At 42.1% G+C, this 19,519-nt stretch overlaps 1 protein-coding gene across 1 annotated transcript; it reads right to left on the reverse strand.

The window, feature by feature from the left end:
• Positions 1-480: 480 nt before the first annotated feature.
• On the reverse strand, positions 481-19,299 carry LOC141117047 (T-lymphocyte surface antigen Ly-9-like). The gene is made up of 5 exons (XM_073609631.1): positions 18,657-19,299; positions 16,259-16,525; positions 6,338-6,652; positions 2,948-3,214; positions 481-1,388 (listed from the first exon to the last, which is right to left on the reverse strand). Exons 1-5 carry the CDS (start codon positions 18,964-18,966, stop codon positions 1,231-1,233), a joined length of 1,317 nt encoding a protein of 438 aa, XP_073465732.1. The 5' UTR covers positions 18,967-19,299; the 3' UTR covers positions 481-1,230.
• Positions 19,300-19,519: the final 220 nt, after the last annotated feature.

Here is a 19,519-nt window from a genome sequence, read left to right on the forward strand (position 1 = left end):
CATAATCCCCCCTCCAACAAATGATTTGGATCAGTGCACAAAGCAAAATCCATAAAGACATGGATGAGCAAGTTTGGGGTGGAGGAACCTGACTGGCCTACACAGAGTCCTGACCTCAAACCGATAGAACACTTTTGGGATGAATTAGAGCGGAGACTGCGAGCCAGGCCTTCTCATCCAACATCAGTGCCTGATCTCACAAATACACTTCTGGAAGAATGGTCAAACTTTCCCATAGACACATTTGTGGACAGCCTTCCCAGAAGAGTTGAATCTGTTATAGCTGCAAAGGGTGGGCCAAATCAATATTGAACCCTACGGACTAAGACTGGGATGTCATTAAAGTTCATGTGCATATAAAGGCAGGCACCCCAATAATTTTAAAAATATAGTGTAAATCCTTTATGAGTCAAGGAAAGATTGACTAGGGGTGTGACAGTTATATATTTTGCCTAAAATTTGTTTTTTTTTTTTAAAAGAAAACAAGTCCCTCTTTCTAATTTCAGGCAATTAGGAGCTATACATATACAATAACAAATACACCCATTTAGCAGAGGAGCCTTTTCTGTCATCAGGGTTGGAACATAGATTTATTATTTGAAACAGCAGGAGCAAGAGGTGCTAATGACTCTAAATTGGACATCAATACAATGGGCACATCAATAGTGAGCCTTTGGTGGCTACCAACCCATAGAAACATACTTATGAAGCAGACCTAAGCATGGGGACTTTAGGGGGGACCAGCATGGGGCTCCATAAATCTAAAACACAAACTTGTCAATTGAAAACAGCAGGTGCTACAGTTCTTCCATGTTAACTTCAGTAAAGCAAGAAGGGCTTGACATTTTAGGTGATTTTAGAAAACACCTCTAGGTTGGCCAATGAAGCCAAGCTTAGAATTCTGGTGTTTCCTGGCACGGCACACTCTGTACATAACTAGAATGTCTTCACAATGCCGGGCTGTTCTAGCTACACCCTACAAAGCATTTTCCAAAAATTTCAGCTCTAGGGACTTCACAGCCTACTTTTATATGATAAGTAATTAGAATAAGTGATCTTGTATAATATGTAGACAGTTTCACTTTGTATTCCAGAGAGCTCTGTTTATTGACATGGCATTGATTGTCATTCCAAAACCCCTCAATGTGAATCTCCTCTTCACCTACAGGTAAAGCACAACTAAACAGACACATATTCCCTACATTTAGCACTGAGCTCAGTGTACGGTCTTCAGATGTCGCTTGTCTCTGGAGGTTGGGTGATCACTTCAGTCTTCATATGATGGATGAATATACAGCAGGAGATCAGGAGGACACAGCCAGATATCACCAGACGTATGAGGTTCACCATGCTATAATCTTCCTTTGGTGTGTTTTCTCTATCCATTCCTGAATTGAAGGTAAAATAATAAAAGGTGATATAGCTCTATCAAATGTATAATTACTTTATTTTGTGTTATACCAGCCATTCTAATCAAACCCAAAGAAAGCAGTTAAAGTGGAGTTCCACCCACTTTTACAACTCTTCAGCATCCCTCACTAAACTGTGCACTGTAAACAAATTGGATATTTTTAATTTTTTTTCTCAGCACCTACTGTATATCTGCTGTATTCATTTCTCACTTCCTCCTCCCTGGCCGCGGCCCATCGCATCATTTCCTGTTTGCAATGCCTTCTGGGAAGGGGCGGCAACTTCCTCTGCAACTGCCGTTGCTATGGAAACCTGACCTGAAACCTATTACACTGCTTGTACTGCACTGAGCATGTGCGAGATCTGCAAGGATGAGATCCAGGAAGAAATACAGTCTGGGTTCAGATGCCCACACTTAAGATGGCCACGGCCTGCTGTAAGTTTATAAAATAACAAACTACTGCTATAAACTAACAAAACAGACCTTAGTTTACGGACTAACTTTACTAGAATACATTAAGCTTGTGTATTATAGGGGTATTTTTATTTAAAAAGTATAATTTCGGCCGGAACACCACTTTAATAAGAGGCTTGCATTGATAACAAGGGTCACATGAAACCTTTCCTGACAGAGACATGGATTCCATTGCTGACCTCTTTCCAATTTCCTGACTGTTATGCTGACTAACTGACATCAATACTTTATAAGTCCTTGACCTGGTGAATATCAAGAAAATCAGAGTTGAAGCTCCTTATCAGCATATGTATTCCAGGTCAGCGGCACAAAGCATTGAGGTTTGGCATAGCAGCAAGACAACTAAGATTTGCAGCATGAGAAGTAAGAGTCAGTGTTTCTCTAGCCACTTGCCAACTGCCTAACTGGAAATGTACATCATGATTTTGACGTTAAAGTGGAGTTCCACCCACTTTTACAACTCTTCAGCATCTCTCACTAAACTGTGCACTGTAAACAAATTGGATATTTTTTAATTTTTTTCTCAGCACCTACTGTATATCTGCTGCATTCATTTTTCACTTCCTCCTCCCTGGCCGTGGCCCATCGCATCATTTCCTGTTTCCAATGCCTTCTGGGAAGGGGCGGCAACTTCCTCTGACACTGCCGTTGCTATGGAAACCTAGCCTGAAACCTATTACACTGCTTGTGCTGCACTGAGCATGTGCGAGATCTGCAAGGATGAGATCCAGGAAGAAAAACAGTCTGGCTTCAGATGCCCAGACTTAAGATGGCCACGGCCTGCTGTAAGTTTATAAAATAACAATCTACTGCTATAAACTAACAAAACAGACCTTAGTTTACAGACTAACTTTACTAGAATACATTAAGCTTGTGTATTTTAGGGGTATTTTTATTTAAAAAGTATCATTTCGGCAGGAACACCACTTTAAATACTGTTGTTATGGCAGCAGCTAGCTGCCATAGTGTACATAATGTACAGTATATTTGCCCTTCAGTGGGCATAGCATGGGTTCACTTTTAAGTATGAATTTTAACAAATTGCATTGTTAGTGTACTTACCATTGTTGCAGGATAGCCAGGGAACCACATTCTTCGAGACATTACTGACCGGATTCTTTGCTGTACATATATAGGTAAAGTTGATATTACTGGGAGGTACAAACACAACGTTCTGTGTCTGGTTAACATTACTGCTGTTTAAACTCCTCCAAATGATGATCACATTTCTTCCAATTACTGAGTCCACCAAACACGTCAAACTGACCTCACATGTCTTATTATCAGTCACATTGGAGTTGATGGTGACATTCTCAGCCGTTAGATTACCTGGAGGGAAGAAGCAGATAACATTCTAGAAAAGTATTAAAACCTCTAATCCCTGGTGCTAGAAATGAGCTTCCATGTAAAAATAGATGATCCACTTCAGCTCCAGAAGATTTTACCTGCTTCAGGACCAGACCATTTTTTTGCTATTCGGCGCTGTGTTGCTTTAACTTGTAATTGCACGGTCATGCAACACTGTACATAAATGACATTTATATCATTTTTAACACAAATAGAGCTTTCTTTTGGTGGCATTTAACCCCTTAGTGCCGACCGTACGCACATATGCGGCCTCGGCTTTAAGGGGTTATACTTGAGCTCATTTTCCGCTCCCCCCGTCAGTGCTAAATGGTTTGTCTCAACCCTCTTACTGCTACATCTGCTGAAGAGCTTGTTCTTTTGAAAAAAAAAACAAGACTTACTGGCTAGATCACAAGATGAAATAATAAATAAATAAAAAACAAACAAACAAAAAAACGAATGCAGCCATCACATCTAAGGGCCCTTTCACACTGGGGTGGGCGTCGGCGGTAAAGCGCCGCTATTGTAAGTGGCGCTTTACCGTCGGTATGCAGCCGCTAGCGGGGCAGTTTTACCCCCCTGCTAGTGGCCGAGAAAGGGTTAAAACCACCACAAAGCGCCTCTGCAGAGGCGCTTTGCCGGCGGTATAGCCGCGCCGTCCCATTAATTTCAATGGGCAGGAGCGGTGAAGGAGCAGTATACACTCCGCTCCTTCACCGCTCCGAAGATGCTGCTGGCAGGACTTTTTTTACCGTCCTGCCAGCGCATCGCTCCAGTGTGAAAGCCCTCGGGGCTTTCACACTGGAATTAAAGCAGCGGCACTTTCGGGTTGGTTTGCAGGCACTATTATTAGCGCAATAGCGCCTGCAAACCGCCCCAGTGTGAAAGGACCCTAAGGCTCCATTCACACTAGCGCGTTTTTTGATGCATTTTGCATTTTGCAGAAATGCATGGGAATTTTTTAACATGGGTTCCTATGGAACATGTTCACATCAATGCTTTTTTGTATCTCTGCGTTTTTGGAAAGGGTCGGGGACTTTTTTTCATGCAAAAAGCAGCGTTTTGCATGTAATGGATTTCAATGGACAAGCATCAAAAACGCAAGTGCACCGTTTTTGCAGCGTTTTTGCAGCGTTTTTGGTGCGTTTTTGGTGCGTTTTTGCCGTTTTTTTATTTTTTTTTTTTATTTATTTTATTTTTTTGTAATTTTTTTTAAGACTGTAAAAAAAAATGAAAAAAAAAAAAAAAAAAAAAAAAACGCAAAACGGGGATCAGGGGAAGCCTGTACAGAGAAAGCCCTCCGGAGCTTAGCAAATGGACCTAGACTCTGGAATCATTGGTGGTAATGGTAATGGTGGCCTCTTATCTTTACATGCCACACTCGCTATCCATGAGCTGGGGAGGTTATGATGGGATCTGAGGTTTAGTAGCTCCATTTGGTGTCTTTGGATGTTCTATTAACACCAACGATTCCAGAGTCTGGGTCCATTTGCTAAGCTCCGGAGAGCTTTTCCTTAGAGGCTTCCCCTGATCCTCTGTAGTGGGGGATCATGGGGTTCTCGTCTGCAGCAAATCTCTCTCATTGGTGGTGGATTGAGCACAAGATTTTTTCACGTCATTTGAAGACTACATTTAATCGACATTTGGATGGACTCGTCTAATATTTTTTGTATTTCACCAAATTTTTAATTGTTCACAGGTGTTTGGCCATTCTAAGTTTCTGGACATTTCACTATATGCAAAATCTATTATATTTTATTTTATCACCATTTATTGATTTTTATTTTTGTTTTTAGTTTTGGTGTCACGCCACTACTTGCCCATTTGTTTATGATATATGGTAGATGCACATGGTTCATTTGGCAGTATTATGGATCAATGCACACATTATTAAGTTAATGTCTTAGCGCAACTCTATTATTTTTCTATATTTTACACTGTATTTTTGTTGTGCAGAAGAATCGCTGCTTTTACTACTTAAGATTCATTAATCTAGCACGATTTGTGTTTAGGTACACTATTCCAAATCACCTTAGCACAGTTTTTTCCCCTTTTTTCTATCCAAAAACATAGTGTGTTCAATGACGGTCATTCACATCTATACGTTGTGATTGCTATACGAATGTGATGCAGCAACAAAAAGAATCCAGTGCGAGTTTACTGCGGTGTGTTGTGCGATTTTCCTCTCCATGCACATCGATGGAAACCGCACTGAAATCACATCTTGTGTTCAGATGTGTGTGAATACTGCTTTTCCTGTGTAGATTTTTACATATTTCCACCCTCCTGCTCCTCCCCTCCTTGCTTCCTATTTCCTTTCTAATATTCGAAAACGCATTAAATTCGCATCGCATTCGGAGCTCAGTGTACAGGGCATACAGGCAGAGAATTTTAATGCAGGACAGACACATTGGGGCTGATTTACTAAAACTGGAGAGTGCAAAATCTGTTGCAGCTGTGCATGGTAGCCAATCAGCTTCAAGTTCAATTTGTTCAGTTACTATGTACCTCATACACATGGGGGGGGGGTTGGTGGGATCTGGGGGCTCCCTTGTTAAAGGGGGTTTCCAGATTCCTATAAGTCACTTCCCGCACCCCCACAAGCACTGAGACAAGAATGTGGGGAAGAGGCCTTTGTCTTCATTAACATAGGGATAAGGTGCTTTGGTGGGGGGGAGGGGCAAACCTCCCCCATGTTGAGGGCATGTGACCTGGTATGGTTTCTAAGGGGGAGGGCACTTTCTTTCTTTCTTGTCCCCCCTTTCCCATCCTGCCAGGCTACATACTCAGATAAGGACCTGTTATGGATTGGAGGGGACCCCACGCTGTTTTTATTTATTTATTTATTTTTATGCAGACACTTGTTTTGTTTACATTCTGCTGTCAGAGAGGAATCCTGCTGACAGCAAATAAGTCATGCTTGTTGAGGACGCAGTGGCTGCCTAATCCTTAACAATCAGCTATTCTGAATGATACAAAATGAATGCTGAAGCTACAAAACAAATTCTGAAAATGAATTGGTTCAAATAACAAATGCATCCGAGATTAAACAAAATGAAAATCTGTGGTGTGCATATGTCTAATATTTCTAAAAATGACACTTACTGAACACAGTGAGATGATAGTCACAGATCTTTGTCCCTTTATCTGTGCGGAATTGTGCTCGGTAGGCCCCTTGGTCTTCCAGTCTTAGCTCAGTTATTATTAAGGATCCATCAGGTGTGCTGCTCAGTCTTCCTTCATAATTACTATCATCAATTTCAGGTGATTCTTGTGGTTTTGTTCTGGCAATTGATATGCCTCTTTTAACAAAATTCCAGATAATGGATGTAGCCCCAATGTAACAGAGATGTAGGGTGACAGCTCCTCCCACAGCGCCTAATACATCCTCCTTTACACTCGGTGCCTCACTCATCACATCTGATAAAGAATAATAATACTTCATGTTAGCAGGCAGTAGGCTTTGAAGTGTTAAGCTTCCCTTACACTATTATTATTATTATTATACAGGATTTATATAGAGCCAACAGTTTGCACAGCACTTTACAACATGAGGGCAGACAGTACAAATACAATACAATTAATACAGGAAGAATCAAATAAACTAGTAGATTTTCTCATACAAGCACTTCTACAAACATGTATTCATATATTCAATGACTTAATGAAAATTGTCCTGAAGCCTAAAAATGTTATTTGCTTTTAACATTTCAAAATTTTCCACCCTGCTCCATTCAGTTTTCAGTTTTCTCCGTGAAAACTGTGGTCAAAAATGAATGTTGATTTGGCCCCACTAATCAGGGTTGCCAACTGTCTGTTCATTCATGGACAGTTTGTAAGAACTCATGATTTTTACTTTTGTCTGTCAATGTCTGTGACGGTAATTAGTGGTAACTAGCTGGTAGTTGCAGCAGCCAATAGGATGATTCAGTCTAACTCCACTAGGGTTGCCACCTGTCCAGGATTCACCCGGATAGTCCGTGTTTGGAATCATGTGTTCGGGTTTCAGTCTGCCTGAAACCCGGACACATTATTCAGACAGGAATGTTGCTCAGAACAGGGCTTCACAGGAGGGTGAGGGAGCACTATGTGCACTGCATTACTATTCTCTTTGAAGTGCCCAAAGGTTTCCCGAGCCTGTTACGATCCTATAGTGCAGTGGTCCCCAACCTTTTTGGCACCGGGGACCGGCATTGTGGATGAAAATTGTGCCAAGGCCTGGGGGGGGGGGGGGGGGTTCTGGGTGACGATGCGTTTTTTTGCAGCCAATTTGTCAGAAAAAGGCTGGTGTTAGCACTTCAATCATCACAACATCATGGTTAATATGGTGTCAGGATGATTGAAGCGCATTATTTTTATTGTTATATTGTAATATAAAATTAAATAGTTCAACTCACCATAATGCAGAATCTGCCACCAGATGCAGCTTGCCATGGTGCCTATCACCAGATTGCCACATCGCCTGCCACCAGATGCAGATTGCCACATGCCACCAGATGCAGATTGCCACATGCCACCAGATGCAGATTGCACATGCCACTGTCTCCTGCCTCCTAGACGCAAATTGTCACTAAGCACAGAGGCAGTGAAGTGGAGTGGTGGGTTCCGCGTGAGAGAGAACAGCGGTAATGCGGGGTGGGCGGTGAGAGATGATGTCATCTCTCTGCTCCCCCCACTTCACTTCCAACAGTGCTGTTTGGGCGGGACAGCGGTGATGGGGGCGGGCCGTGGGAGATGATGTCATCTGTCTGTTCGCCTGCTTCACCCCCAACAGTATACCGGCCGGCTGTGTGGGCGGAACAGCGGTGATGCTGGCAGGTGGTGGGAGATGATGTCATGTCTCTGCTAACCTGCTTCACCCCCAACAGTGTAGCGGCGGGGCTGCGTGGGCAGAAGTGTGGTGTTGGCGATGATCTCTCTGCTCGCCCGCCGCTGCCGCACCTTAGATTGTGGAGACTTCGCGGCCCATCTGTAAACAAGCTGCGGCCCGGGGGTTGGAGACCCCTGCTATAGTGTATACTAAAATAAAAAAAATTTACTGTGTCCTGCTAAAGTGTTCAGGTTTGGCTTGAAGAAAAAGTGGCAAACCTAAACTCCACCCATATAGGGCCACCCAGTATGAGCTAGAGGGAGGGACTAGGGTTGCCACTTTTTCTTCAAGCCAAACCGAACACTTTAGTGGCACACAGTAATTTTTTTTTTCTTAGTATACACTATAGGATTGTAACAGACCTGGGACTCCTTTGGGTACTCCAAAGAGAATAGTAATGCGGTGAAATCATGTGAAACCCTGTTCCAAGCCACATTCCAGTCTGTCTGGGTTTAAGGTGGTCTGAAACCCAGATACACGATTCAAAACCCGGACTGTCCAAGTGAATCCCAGACAGGTGGCAACCCTAGGAGGGACTCATGAGACAAATTCCTCCACCTCCTGCTGCCTCTTCAGCTATTGAGTGCTGTAAACTCTACCCGCTGCCTCAGGTCACCACATTTCATGTCAGACAACAGATGGAGTGGAAGAAGATACAACACCAGAGGTGACCCCAGGACAGAGGCATGACTTGGAGAACTGGACATTCTGTGTCCTCCTGTCTAAGTACTACAACCTCACAATGTCACCTGTAGTTCTCTTCAGCTGGAGGATCCCATGTTGTCAATGACAGTCACTGCTGAGTCATAAATAACCACCTCCCCCCAAAAAGAGCAGTGGGGTGGTGGGATTTATTGTCACACCCTGTCTAGATGCCCATGTCTCCAGTGGAGGAAGGGATTTGTAGTGGTGTGTCATACTCTTCTACCAGAACTTTCTGAAACCTGTCATTGTGTGTGCAATTGTAAGAAAATATGCTGTCAGTGAAAAAAAAAAAGTCATGTGGGGATGGGCAACCCAACCACTAATGATTAGAATATCAAACAAACATTCCTGAAATGAAAGGCCAGGTTAAGTCTACCATAAAAAAGATATAACACTTATGTTGGTTCACTGAATCACCTTTTTAGCTTCATTTTTTTTCAGAAAGGATTCATCCTAACATGGTGCAATAATCCCTGTCTGGATTTTTTCGGTAAAGATCTTTAGGTGTATTGTATTTCAGTACAATTGATCATCATTGCATTCAGTAGACAGGCTACAAGCACTCTGCCAGAAATATCAATAATCTTTAATTGTATATACACTATATTACCAAAAGTATTAGGACACCCGCCTTTACATGCACATAAACTTTAATGGCATCCCAGTCTTAGTCCGTAGGGTTCAATATTGAGTTGGCCCACCCTTTGCAGTTATAACAGCTTCAACTCTTCTGGGAAGGCTGTCCACAAGGTTTAGGGGTGTGTCTATGGGGATGTTTGACCATTCTTCCAGAAGCGCATTTGTAAAAACACACGTATTCCTTAGTTTCTGTTATGAAAGTGTGCAAATAAAAAAATCTTTCTTCGTAAATTTGGGTGAAAATGTATTCTGCTACATTTCTCTGGTGAAAACAACAAAACAATTAGGTGTATCTTATTTGGTCTGCGTGAAAGTTATACAAGTCTACATACTATAATACATACAGTATATCTAAAAAAACGATGAATCCTAATGTACCAACTGTCTATCTAATTTCTCGAGGCCCTATAATGCCAGGACAGTACAAATACCCCCCAAATTACCCCTTTGACCCCTTTTCGGAAAGTAGACTGTCCAAGGTATTTAGCAAGAGGCATGGTGAGTTTTTTAATAATTTTTTGGTCACTATTTTTTGGGAAATTAAATAACATTTTTTTTTTCACAAAGTTGTTATTTTAACAAGTTATTTCTCACACACAGTATAGGCATACTTACAATTACACCCCAGAACATATTCTGTTATGCCTCCCAAGTATGGGGATACCACATGTGTGAGACTTTTTCACAGCCTTGATGCATAGAGAGGCCCAGAATCAAAGAAGCACCTTTGGGTTTTCATGGAGCATAAATTACGCATCTAATTTCCTGTCTACCTATCACATCTTTGGAGGCCTTGGAGCACCATTACCGTGGTGGAAATACCCACAAAATGACCATTTTTTATAAAGCAAACATCCCAAGGTATTTTTTGAAAGGCATAATGAGTATTTTGAAATTTAATTTTTTCCCACAAGTTTTTGAAAAATGCAGGAGAGAAAATGAAAATGTATTTTTTACATTAGTTCTTAAGTTGCAAATTAAGAAGTTATTTTTAACACACAGCATAGGCATACTTAGAATTACACCCCAAAACACATTCTACTCCTCCTTCCAAGTATGGTGATACCACATGTGTGAAGCTTTTTTTCAGCCTAGCCACATAGAGAGGCTCAAAATCCAAGGAGCCCCTTCAGACATGCTAGGGAGATAAATTACAGATCTCAGTTTTTGACTTCCTAATCACAATTTTGGTTGCCCTGGAGCACTGGGACAGTGGGAAAACCCACAAAATTACCACATTTTGGAGAGTAAACACCCCAAGGTATTTTTTTAGTGAGTCTTTTGAAGATTTTTTTTGCCACAAGTTTTTGGAAAATGCAAAATGAAAAAAAAAATTGTAGTTTTTTTACTTAGAATGACACCCCAAAACACATCCTGCTACTTCTTCTGAGTATGGCGATACCACATGTGTGAGACTTTTTCACAGGCTATTCACATAGAGAGGCTCCAAATCCAAGGAGCACCTTCAGGCTTTCTAGGGAAATAAATTATGCATTGTTGCTACAAGTTTTTGAAAAATTCAGAAAGAAAATGAAAATTAATTAATTTTAAACAAAGTTGTCAATTATAAGATCAGATATATAAGTCAAGCAAGCATAGCCTACATGGCTGCACCAGGAATTCCATGTTTGCTGGCCAAGAAATACAGGAGGCTGAAGAAACCAAGAACAAAAGAGTTCCTGTGATTTCAGGAGTGCAGTTGTCCACAGGGTGTGACTGGAACTGGTGTCTTGCAGGAACATAGTCATTTGGATGTGCAGATGGGTCAGTTCAGGTAGTAGGCATAGACATGGTCAGCAAACAGGCAAAGGATTGGTCCAAGCAGAAGGCAGAAATGTGTTCAGTAAACGGACCATAGTTAGTAAAGGCAGCAGGCAGAGGCAACCATGCACTGGTATGGCGATGATCAGTAACACTGTAGCTGGCTGCACTCTTCTGGTGGCATGGGACTGGTATAGCGGCAACCAATAACACTTTTGCTGGCTTACACTGCTCTGGTAACATTGGGGACTGGTGTGGCAGCAAGCTAGAATACTGTTTCTGACTTACAATGGTCTGGTGACACTGGAAGTGATGTGGTGACAATCGGGGAAACAGTTGCTTGCTTACATTGGTCTGGGAACACTGCAACTGGTGTAGTGGTTATAAGGAACTCTGTTGCTGGCATGCACTGGTCTGGTGACAGTGAGACCGGTGTGGCAGTGACCAGGAAAGTTGCTGCTGGCTACACTGGTCTTGTGTGGTGGAAATCAGGAACACTGTTTCTAGCTATACTAGTCTGGTGACACTGGGACTGGTGTGGTGGTGGTCATGGACACTGTAACTGGTGTGGCAGTGATCAGGAACACTGTGACTGGTGTGGCAGTGATCAGGAACACTGTAACTGGTATGCCGGTGATCAGGAACACTGTGACTGGTGTGCCGGTGATCAGGAACACTGTGACTGGTGTGCCGGTGATCAGGAACACTGTATGTAGTGAATGGGAAAAGCAACACCGCTCCAGGTGAAGTAATCCTCCCTCCGATGACTGGGTACTGGTTCTGTCCATGATCTGAACATGAAATCCAATCTAGAAGAGAAGATGACCACATTGAGGATTGCAGAGGATGATATTCTTTATTCCATAAAATCCATATAAAGTATCAAAACATAATCACGGCACAATCACGATACAGATAGAAAGCAGCAAGGTTGACAAGTTTCACGCTCCTTTTTATGACCAAGCAAAGTTTTTCGTGAAACGCGCCAACCTTGCTGCTTTATATCTGTATCGTAATTGTATCGTTATTATGTTTTGATACTTTATATTGATTCTATGGAATAAAGAATGTCATTCTCTGCAATCTGGAGTGCGGTCACCTTCTCTTCTATATTGGATCAGGAACACTGTGACCAGGGGCGGCCTGTCCATTAAGGGCGCACAGGTACTGCCCCCCCATCCATGCGTACGGCCCCCATGCTGGACGCCGGATGCATGAATTCCAATGCGGAGGGGCTGTTTTTTTGAAGCAGAGGCTCTAATAGGCTTCAAAATAGGGTGGGCTTGTGAAGCAGAGCACTACGAACTGAGCCCACCCAGTTGTGTGTAAAAATAAGTGCAGCGCTAATAAATTGTCTCAGCATGAACTGAGGCTAAAAATTTGTGCCAAATTTAGACTGTATGTGAACCACTTGGGTGGTGAGAAAACCAAAATGAACAAATGTAATTACAAACACATTGATTACAATATGCAAGTGTTAAATGCTGAAAGCACAAACCTAAAAGGACATGTTTCACTCAATGTGATGTCTAAATGACATAACTCTAATAAGTAAGACGATCAACTGAAACCAATAAAACAAGTGAACAGAGTAACGGTGAAGTAAATGTCCAAAAGTGATTCAAAGTCCATCAAGGAATAAGCAAAACATCATTGTGACTTGAAGAGAAGGATGTTCAAAGAAATTGCTGATAGATGATCCACCACCAATAAGTAAAAGGCTTACCAAAACGATTGAACTCAAACAGGCGTACGCCTAATGAGTCAATCAAACTTGTGGTGTGATACACCAGGGGATAACAGCCTCGGCAAAACACAACCTCCGGTTTGGGGATAAACTCCAGTGATCCCTCCCAATGACACTACAAATGGGTAGCCCGCAATGGGGGTTTTTATAAAGGGGGAGCCAGATGAATAATCTCTCCCATATGGTATGGTTATGAGGAAAGAAAGAAAAGGGGCACATAATGTAATTCAATTTTAAAAAGAAAGCGTATTTATTGTATAAAAGGAACACTCACATTTGTGGAGATAAAAAAATCGCTTGTTATAAAATATATGACGCAGTGGCATCAGCAGAGCCCGTGGGACGGGTTAGACCCTTTGGTAAGTTTTTATTGGCGTCTCCATTGCGTAGATTTGCCCTCCATATTTGTTCTGGTGACCATTGTCACTAAAAAATAAAATGAAGACAAATTCAAAATTTTAGAGTTGTCACCAGAACATGAGGTGAGTAGGAATCTTCCAATAGGGACACCTGCACTGTCTAAGACAGTGATGGCAAACCTTGGCACCCCAGATGTTTTGGAACTACATTTCCCATGATGCTCATGCACTCTGCAGTGTAGTGGAGCATCATGGGAAATGTAGTTCCAAAACATCTGGGGTGCCAAGGTTTGCCATCACTGGTCTAAGAGAACTGTCTCAAACGCAGTCTATCCAAAACTGAGCTCATAATATTTCCTCCCCTACTTGCCCCTTCTGCTGACTTCTCTTTCAAAATCAACGGCTCAACTATCAACCTGTCCCCCCATGCCAAAGTCCTAGGTGTAGTTCTGGACTCTGAACTCTCCTTTCGACCCCACATCCAATCACTGTCCATATCTATCCGCCTCAACCTACACAACATCTCCAAGATATGCCTCTTCTTAACCAATGACACCACAAAGCTTCTAGTCCACTCCCAGGTCATCTCCTGCCTCAGCTACTGCAACTCCCTCCTCATTGGATTACCTTTAATTTGGCTATCTTCCCTTCAGTCCATCATGAATGCTGCTACCAGGCTCATCCACCTTACAAACCGCTCGGCGTCTGCTACTCGTCTCTGCCAATCCCTCCAATGGCTTCCAATCACACAACAAATTAAATTCAAGATACTAACAACAACTTACAAAACCATACACAACCCGGCCCCTAACTACATCACTAACCTAGTCTCAAAATACCAACCAAATTGTTCTCTTTGTTCCTCCCAAGACCTCCTGCTCTCTAGCTCCCTCGTCACCTCATCCCATGCTCACCTCCAGGACTTCTCCAGAGCCACTCCCATCCTTTGGAAATCTCTACCCCAATCTGTCTGATTATCTCCTACTCTGTCCACTTTCAGATGATCCCTGAAACTCATCTCTGCAGGGAAGCCTATCTGCCCCCCCCCCACCTAACAACTGCACATTTATTTTCTCCATCAGCCCACCCCCCCCCCCAATTATTACCTCCTATCTCTCTCGACCTTCCCTCTTAGATTGTAAGCTCTAAGGAGCAGAGCTTTCTGATTCCTCCTGTAATAAAGTATATTGTAGTTGTACTGTCTACCCTCAAGTTGCAAAGCACTGTGTAAAATGTCAGCGGTATATAAATCCTATATAAGCATAATAATAATAATAAAAGAGGGGAATTCCCATAATTTTGGGAGATTTCCACTAGCTTTCCTGTTGTGTCTCTCTCTGGGAGTGAAAATGATGGAGAATTTCCCTGATGGTACACAGACAATAAAATAAACTAGAAGAGATTTTAACCCTTCCATACTGTATCCAAAACAAAAAAAGCTTTGTCTATACAAAATGACATTGCTAAAAAAACGATTGAAGGCATTCTTACAGATCTGGAGGTTCAACAACACAATGACCTAGAAGTAGAAAGGAGACATTTTCTTTCTTCGTGTCAAAGTCAATGGTCGGTGGTCAGCTCACAGACTGATCTAAACTGTACATCCGCTATAAACCACAGGAAGTATGTGTAAGCAGGACAGACAAAAAATATGTTTTGTATCGAAATAATAATTTAACTCTTAGTGGTGGAGGATGCTGTAGGTCTGATTTACTAAAGTGTAAAGTGAAATGAAGCTGTGTAAATTTAGCAAACCAGATCTGTTTGTTGGGTAGGTGCAGCATGGTGCAGTAATCACACAAAGGCCCGGAGTACAGTAAGTGATGTATTGAAGAACTTGCAAATAGAACAACAACCTGGCTCAGAGCTCACCCGACCCAGAACTTACAGTCAATGCAGCGTAGAGTCAGTGGTAGTAGACCCGAACAGAAGAACGTTTGCCAAAGGGAGGTGGAATGCGGCTTGGCCGGTCCAATCCAAGAGGGAACTTTCAGAAGTACAGATGTAAGCCCTGCTCTTTCCATACTCCTCCAGAACCTCTCCCTACCACTAGTAGAGAAGAAAGAAATGGCTCCACATCCATAACTCCCGATTGCCTTTTATTGATCACAAGGATGACACCAAATACACCAATAGATGGTCACGTAGATGCGTTTCACACATATATCTTGTGCTTAATCCCTACCACTAGTGCTGTCCCTGACAGGCGGTATAATCTCCCAAACTAGCCACTTTGCAAATGCACGCCAAAACCTGGGGGCAGGCATTTAAAAAGACTCTACATGACCCAAGATGGCCACCAGGGTCACCTGGATGCAGCAAAGCCAACTGGAACGTTGGTCATGGGGACAGAGGGAACCAGAGAAAATACACGTTTTTCTTGACTTCCCCTCCAGCTGCAGTACCCCTCTGGATGAGCACCATCTACAGTGGAGAAAACAGACTTCACCTGCCTACATTAGAACAGAGTATTTGTGTGGGGGCGAAGTTTTAACCACTTCTCGCCCATGCTATAGCCGAATGACGGCTACAGCGCGGGCTTACTTTGCCGGGAGGTCATCATATGACGTCCTCCAGTGATCACGCTGTCCGTGCGCCCTTCGACTGCCCTATTGGACTCAGCTGATCACAGATCGGGGTAAGGGGCCAATCACAATGGCCTTTTATCACATGATCAGCTGTGTCCAATGACAGCTGATAACAGTTATCGGCACTCCTTTCCTCACGCTGTCAGCGACATAGCTGATACTAATTGACCCAAGCTGGTATGAAAGAGGAACAAAAGTTCAGGAGACATTAGTCACACAATATAGGCAGCACCATGAGATCCTATGGTTGGGTTGGGTTGGATGTCGCACAAACAAGCTGACAGTATCCCACTTAAATACAAAAATGTAATTAAGCTTTATCCTTCCAGAAATGAAGAGTCTTGTAGACACTCTTACCTCTCTCGCAATATTCCCAGGGGTGCACAGTCTTCGAGACATTACTGACCGGATTTTCTGCTGTACATATATAGAAGAAGTTGCTATTACTGGGAGGTACAAACACAACGTTCTGGGTCAGAGCAATGTCATTGCTGTTTATACTCCTCCAGGTGATGGTCACGTTGGTTTCCTTTATCGGGTTCACTGAACATGTCAAGCTGAGCTCACATGTCCTATAATCAGTTACACTGGAACTGATGACGATATCCTCGGCCGTTAATTTACCTGGAGGGAAGAGGCATCACATGCAACAAATAATAAGTGCATAAATAAAAAATATTTTACGTAGACCTTCAATGGCAAATGGAAGGTCCACTGCCCCTGTCCCAACAACATAAATGGCTTTAAAAAAAGCATTTGTGAACAAAATGATCTCAACCCCAGCCTCTGATGCTTCCAGGAGGCACAAATTACATCACTGGGCTTTCTAGCAACAGTGGTGAGTGTAGCATGGGTTAAATAGCTGCTCTGTCCCCTAATTTATCAAGAACAAAGAAGTATCCCCCATGCAACAAAGTCCCATGGGGGATACTTCTTTGTTCTTGTATAGTGGTCTTCTTGAAGTGGTTTTAAAGGTTTTCTGATGAGGCCCAGTCATAAATAGGGTTGAGTGGACAATTTCGGTCTAAACCTGGGTTCAGACCAAACTTTGGCCATCTATTCAACCCCCTGTTTGGTGGGAGCTGAACAATTAAAAATGAGTGAGAAGAAATCCTATATAGAAGCTTCTATATATGATGCTCAGCTCCCACCAAACAGGGGGTTGAATAGATGGCCAAAGTTTGGTCTGAACCCAGGTTTAGACCGAAATTGTCCACTCAACCCTATTTATGACTGGGCCTCATCAGAAAACTCTTAAAACCACTTCAAGAAGACCACTATACACACTATATTACCAAAAGTATTGGGCCGCCTGCCTTTACACCCACATGAACTTTAATGACATCCCAGTCTTAGTCCGTAGGGTTCAATATTGAGTTGACCCACCTCTTTGCAGCTATATAACAGCTTCAACTCTTCTGGGAAGGCTGTCCACAATGGGAATGTTTGAACATTCTTCCAGAAGCACCTTTGTGAGGTCAGGCATTGATGTGGATGACAAGGTCCACCTTCTGGTTTACCAGGATTATGGCTGAAGCTATCAGCCATAACCCTGGTTTTTGTTTTTTTACAGCCTGCAGCTGGATTTTTGTATGAAAGCACTATGAGTGGCTCATATGTCGCTGGAATGCTTTCAGAAGCAGCGGAAGGGGATGACCCCCCTCCTGCCGCTCACTGGTGTCTCTTGGGCTTACCGCTTCCAGCGGTTTGCCCGAAAAACGATACAGTGCAGGCTGGCTGCTCCCATAGGCAATCAAAGATTAGATCCTCTTTGATCGCCTTTATGGCCTTGGAGGACCGGAGCGACGCCATGACGTCACTTCCGGTCCAGGCTGGAAGTAAATCTTTTTTTTTTAAAGCAAAAACATTTTTTATTGGATCTTTTGCCCTTAAGAGATTTGGGGTCTTTTTGACCTCAGATCTCTCCATAAAAAGGACCTATCATCCTTATTACTATTATAAGAGATGTTTACATTCCTTGTAATAGGAATCAAAGTGATCAAAAAAAAAAAAGAAAATTAAGGGGACAGTGTAAAAAATTTAAATAAAAAGTAAAATAAATCAGAAAAAAAAATTGAGCGCTCCCATCCCTCCGTGCTCACGTGCAGAAGCAATACTTAATTTGGGCATGCATGTGTAAACGGTATTCGTACCACACATGTCAGGTATTGCCGTAAACGTTAGTAACTCTAAACAGGTAACCTGTAAAGACATTTAAAGCGCCACCTATGGAGATTTTTAAGTACCATAGTTTGTCCCCATTCCACAATTTTAAAGCGTGACATGTTAGGTATCTATTTACTCCGTGTAACAACATCTTTCACATTTTACCAAAAAAATTGGGGTATATATTGTGTGTTTTTTTTTTTTTAATTCATTAAAGTGTATTTTTTTCCCAAAAAATTACATTTGCAAAACCACTATGCAAATACCGTGTGATATAAAATTTTTTAACAATTGCCATTTTATTCCCTAGGTGCTAAGAATAAAAAAAAGTATAATGTTTGGGGGTTCTAAGTAATTTTCTAGAAAAAAAATATTGATTTACACTTGTACACAAAACGTGCCAGAAAAAGTGGTTAACGCACATTGATAACATTATTCATATCAGTCCGAACACTCTTAGTTGTATTTAAAAATATGTATATAAAAATCTATACCTTAGTGCTCCATATGTATTTCAAGAGATCTCAGACATTTGACATAAGGAACATACCACACATTAAAAAGACAACCAAATTCCAGTGATACTTACTGAATACCATGAGCTGATATTCGCAGATCCTTCTCTGCCGACTGTTGGGTATTGCTGCTCGGTAGGTCCCTTGGTCTTCCTCTCTTAGATCAGTTATTGTTAAGGAATGGTCAGATGTGGTGCTTAGTCTTCCTTTATACTGGTTATCTAGAATTTCAGGTGGTCCTCCCTGAATTGTTCTTGCGATAGCATTTTTTTTTTTTTCAAAAGTCCATCTAATTTCTTCGACCTCAGTGTTTCTGAAATGTAGGGTGATAGCTCCTCCGACAGCACCAATTAAATGTTCTTCTCCACAGGAATTCTTGCTCATTACATCTGACAAGTGTCAGCATGGACTTAATCAATAAAAGGAACAATATTTGTCATAATCCTCATTATGGAGATTTAGAGGTGACCACTGTTGCTAGGATGTGACATGAATAGGGTCTTATCATGTAGTGGTTGCTTCTGGGTATGTATAGCGCAGCACATATGCAGGCACACACAGGTTAAAATGGCAATTAAAGGTTAATTTCCCACATTTGTGGCTTTTTAAATCACAATTAGTGTGTGTGTATAAATAGTCAATGAGTTTGTTAGCTCTCACATGGATGCACTAAGCAGGCTAGACACTGAGCCATGAGGAGGTAGAAAAGAACAGTCAAAAGACCTGCGTAACAAGGTAATGAAACTTTACAAAAATGGAAAAGGATATAAAAAGATATTCAAAGCCTTGAACATGCCAGCCAGTACTGTTCAATCATTTAATAAGCAGTGGATAATTTGGGGATCTCTTGATACCAAGCCAAGGTCAGGTAGATCAAAAAAGATTTCAGCCACAACTGCCACAGGAATTGTTCAGGATACAAAGAAAAACCCCACAG

The sequence above is a fragment of the Aquarana catesbeiana genome, linkage group LG13 (genome assembly GCF_042186555.1).
Source record: "Aquarana catesbeiana isolate 2022-GZ linkage group LG13, ASM4218655v1, whole genome shotgun sequence".
NCBI classification, from domain to species: domain Eukaryota; kingdom Metazoa; phylum Chordata; class Amphibia; order Anura; family Ranidae; genus Aquarana; species Aquarana catesbeiana.

Excerpts from the sequence above, each read along its gene's own strand:
- LOC141117047 (XM_073609631.1), bottom strand. The coding sequence starts at position 18,966 with ATGAGCAAGAATTCCTGTGGAGAAGAACATTTAATTGGTGCTGTCGGA. Across the intron at positions 6,653-16,258 it reads CTGGGAATATTGCGAGAGAG|ATGTGATGAGTGAGGCACCG; the intron begins GTAAGAGTGTCT and ends ATTCTTTATCAG. Across the intron at positions 3,215-6,337 it reads CTATCATCTCACTGTGTTCA|GTAATCTAACGGCTGAGAAT; the intron begins GTAAGTGTCATT and ends TCTTCCCTCCAG.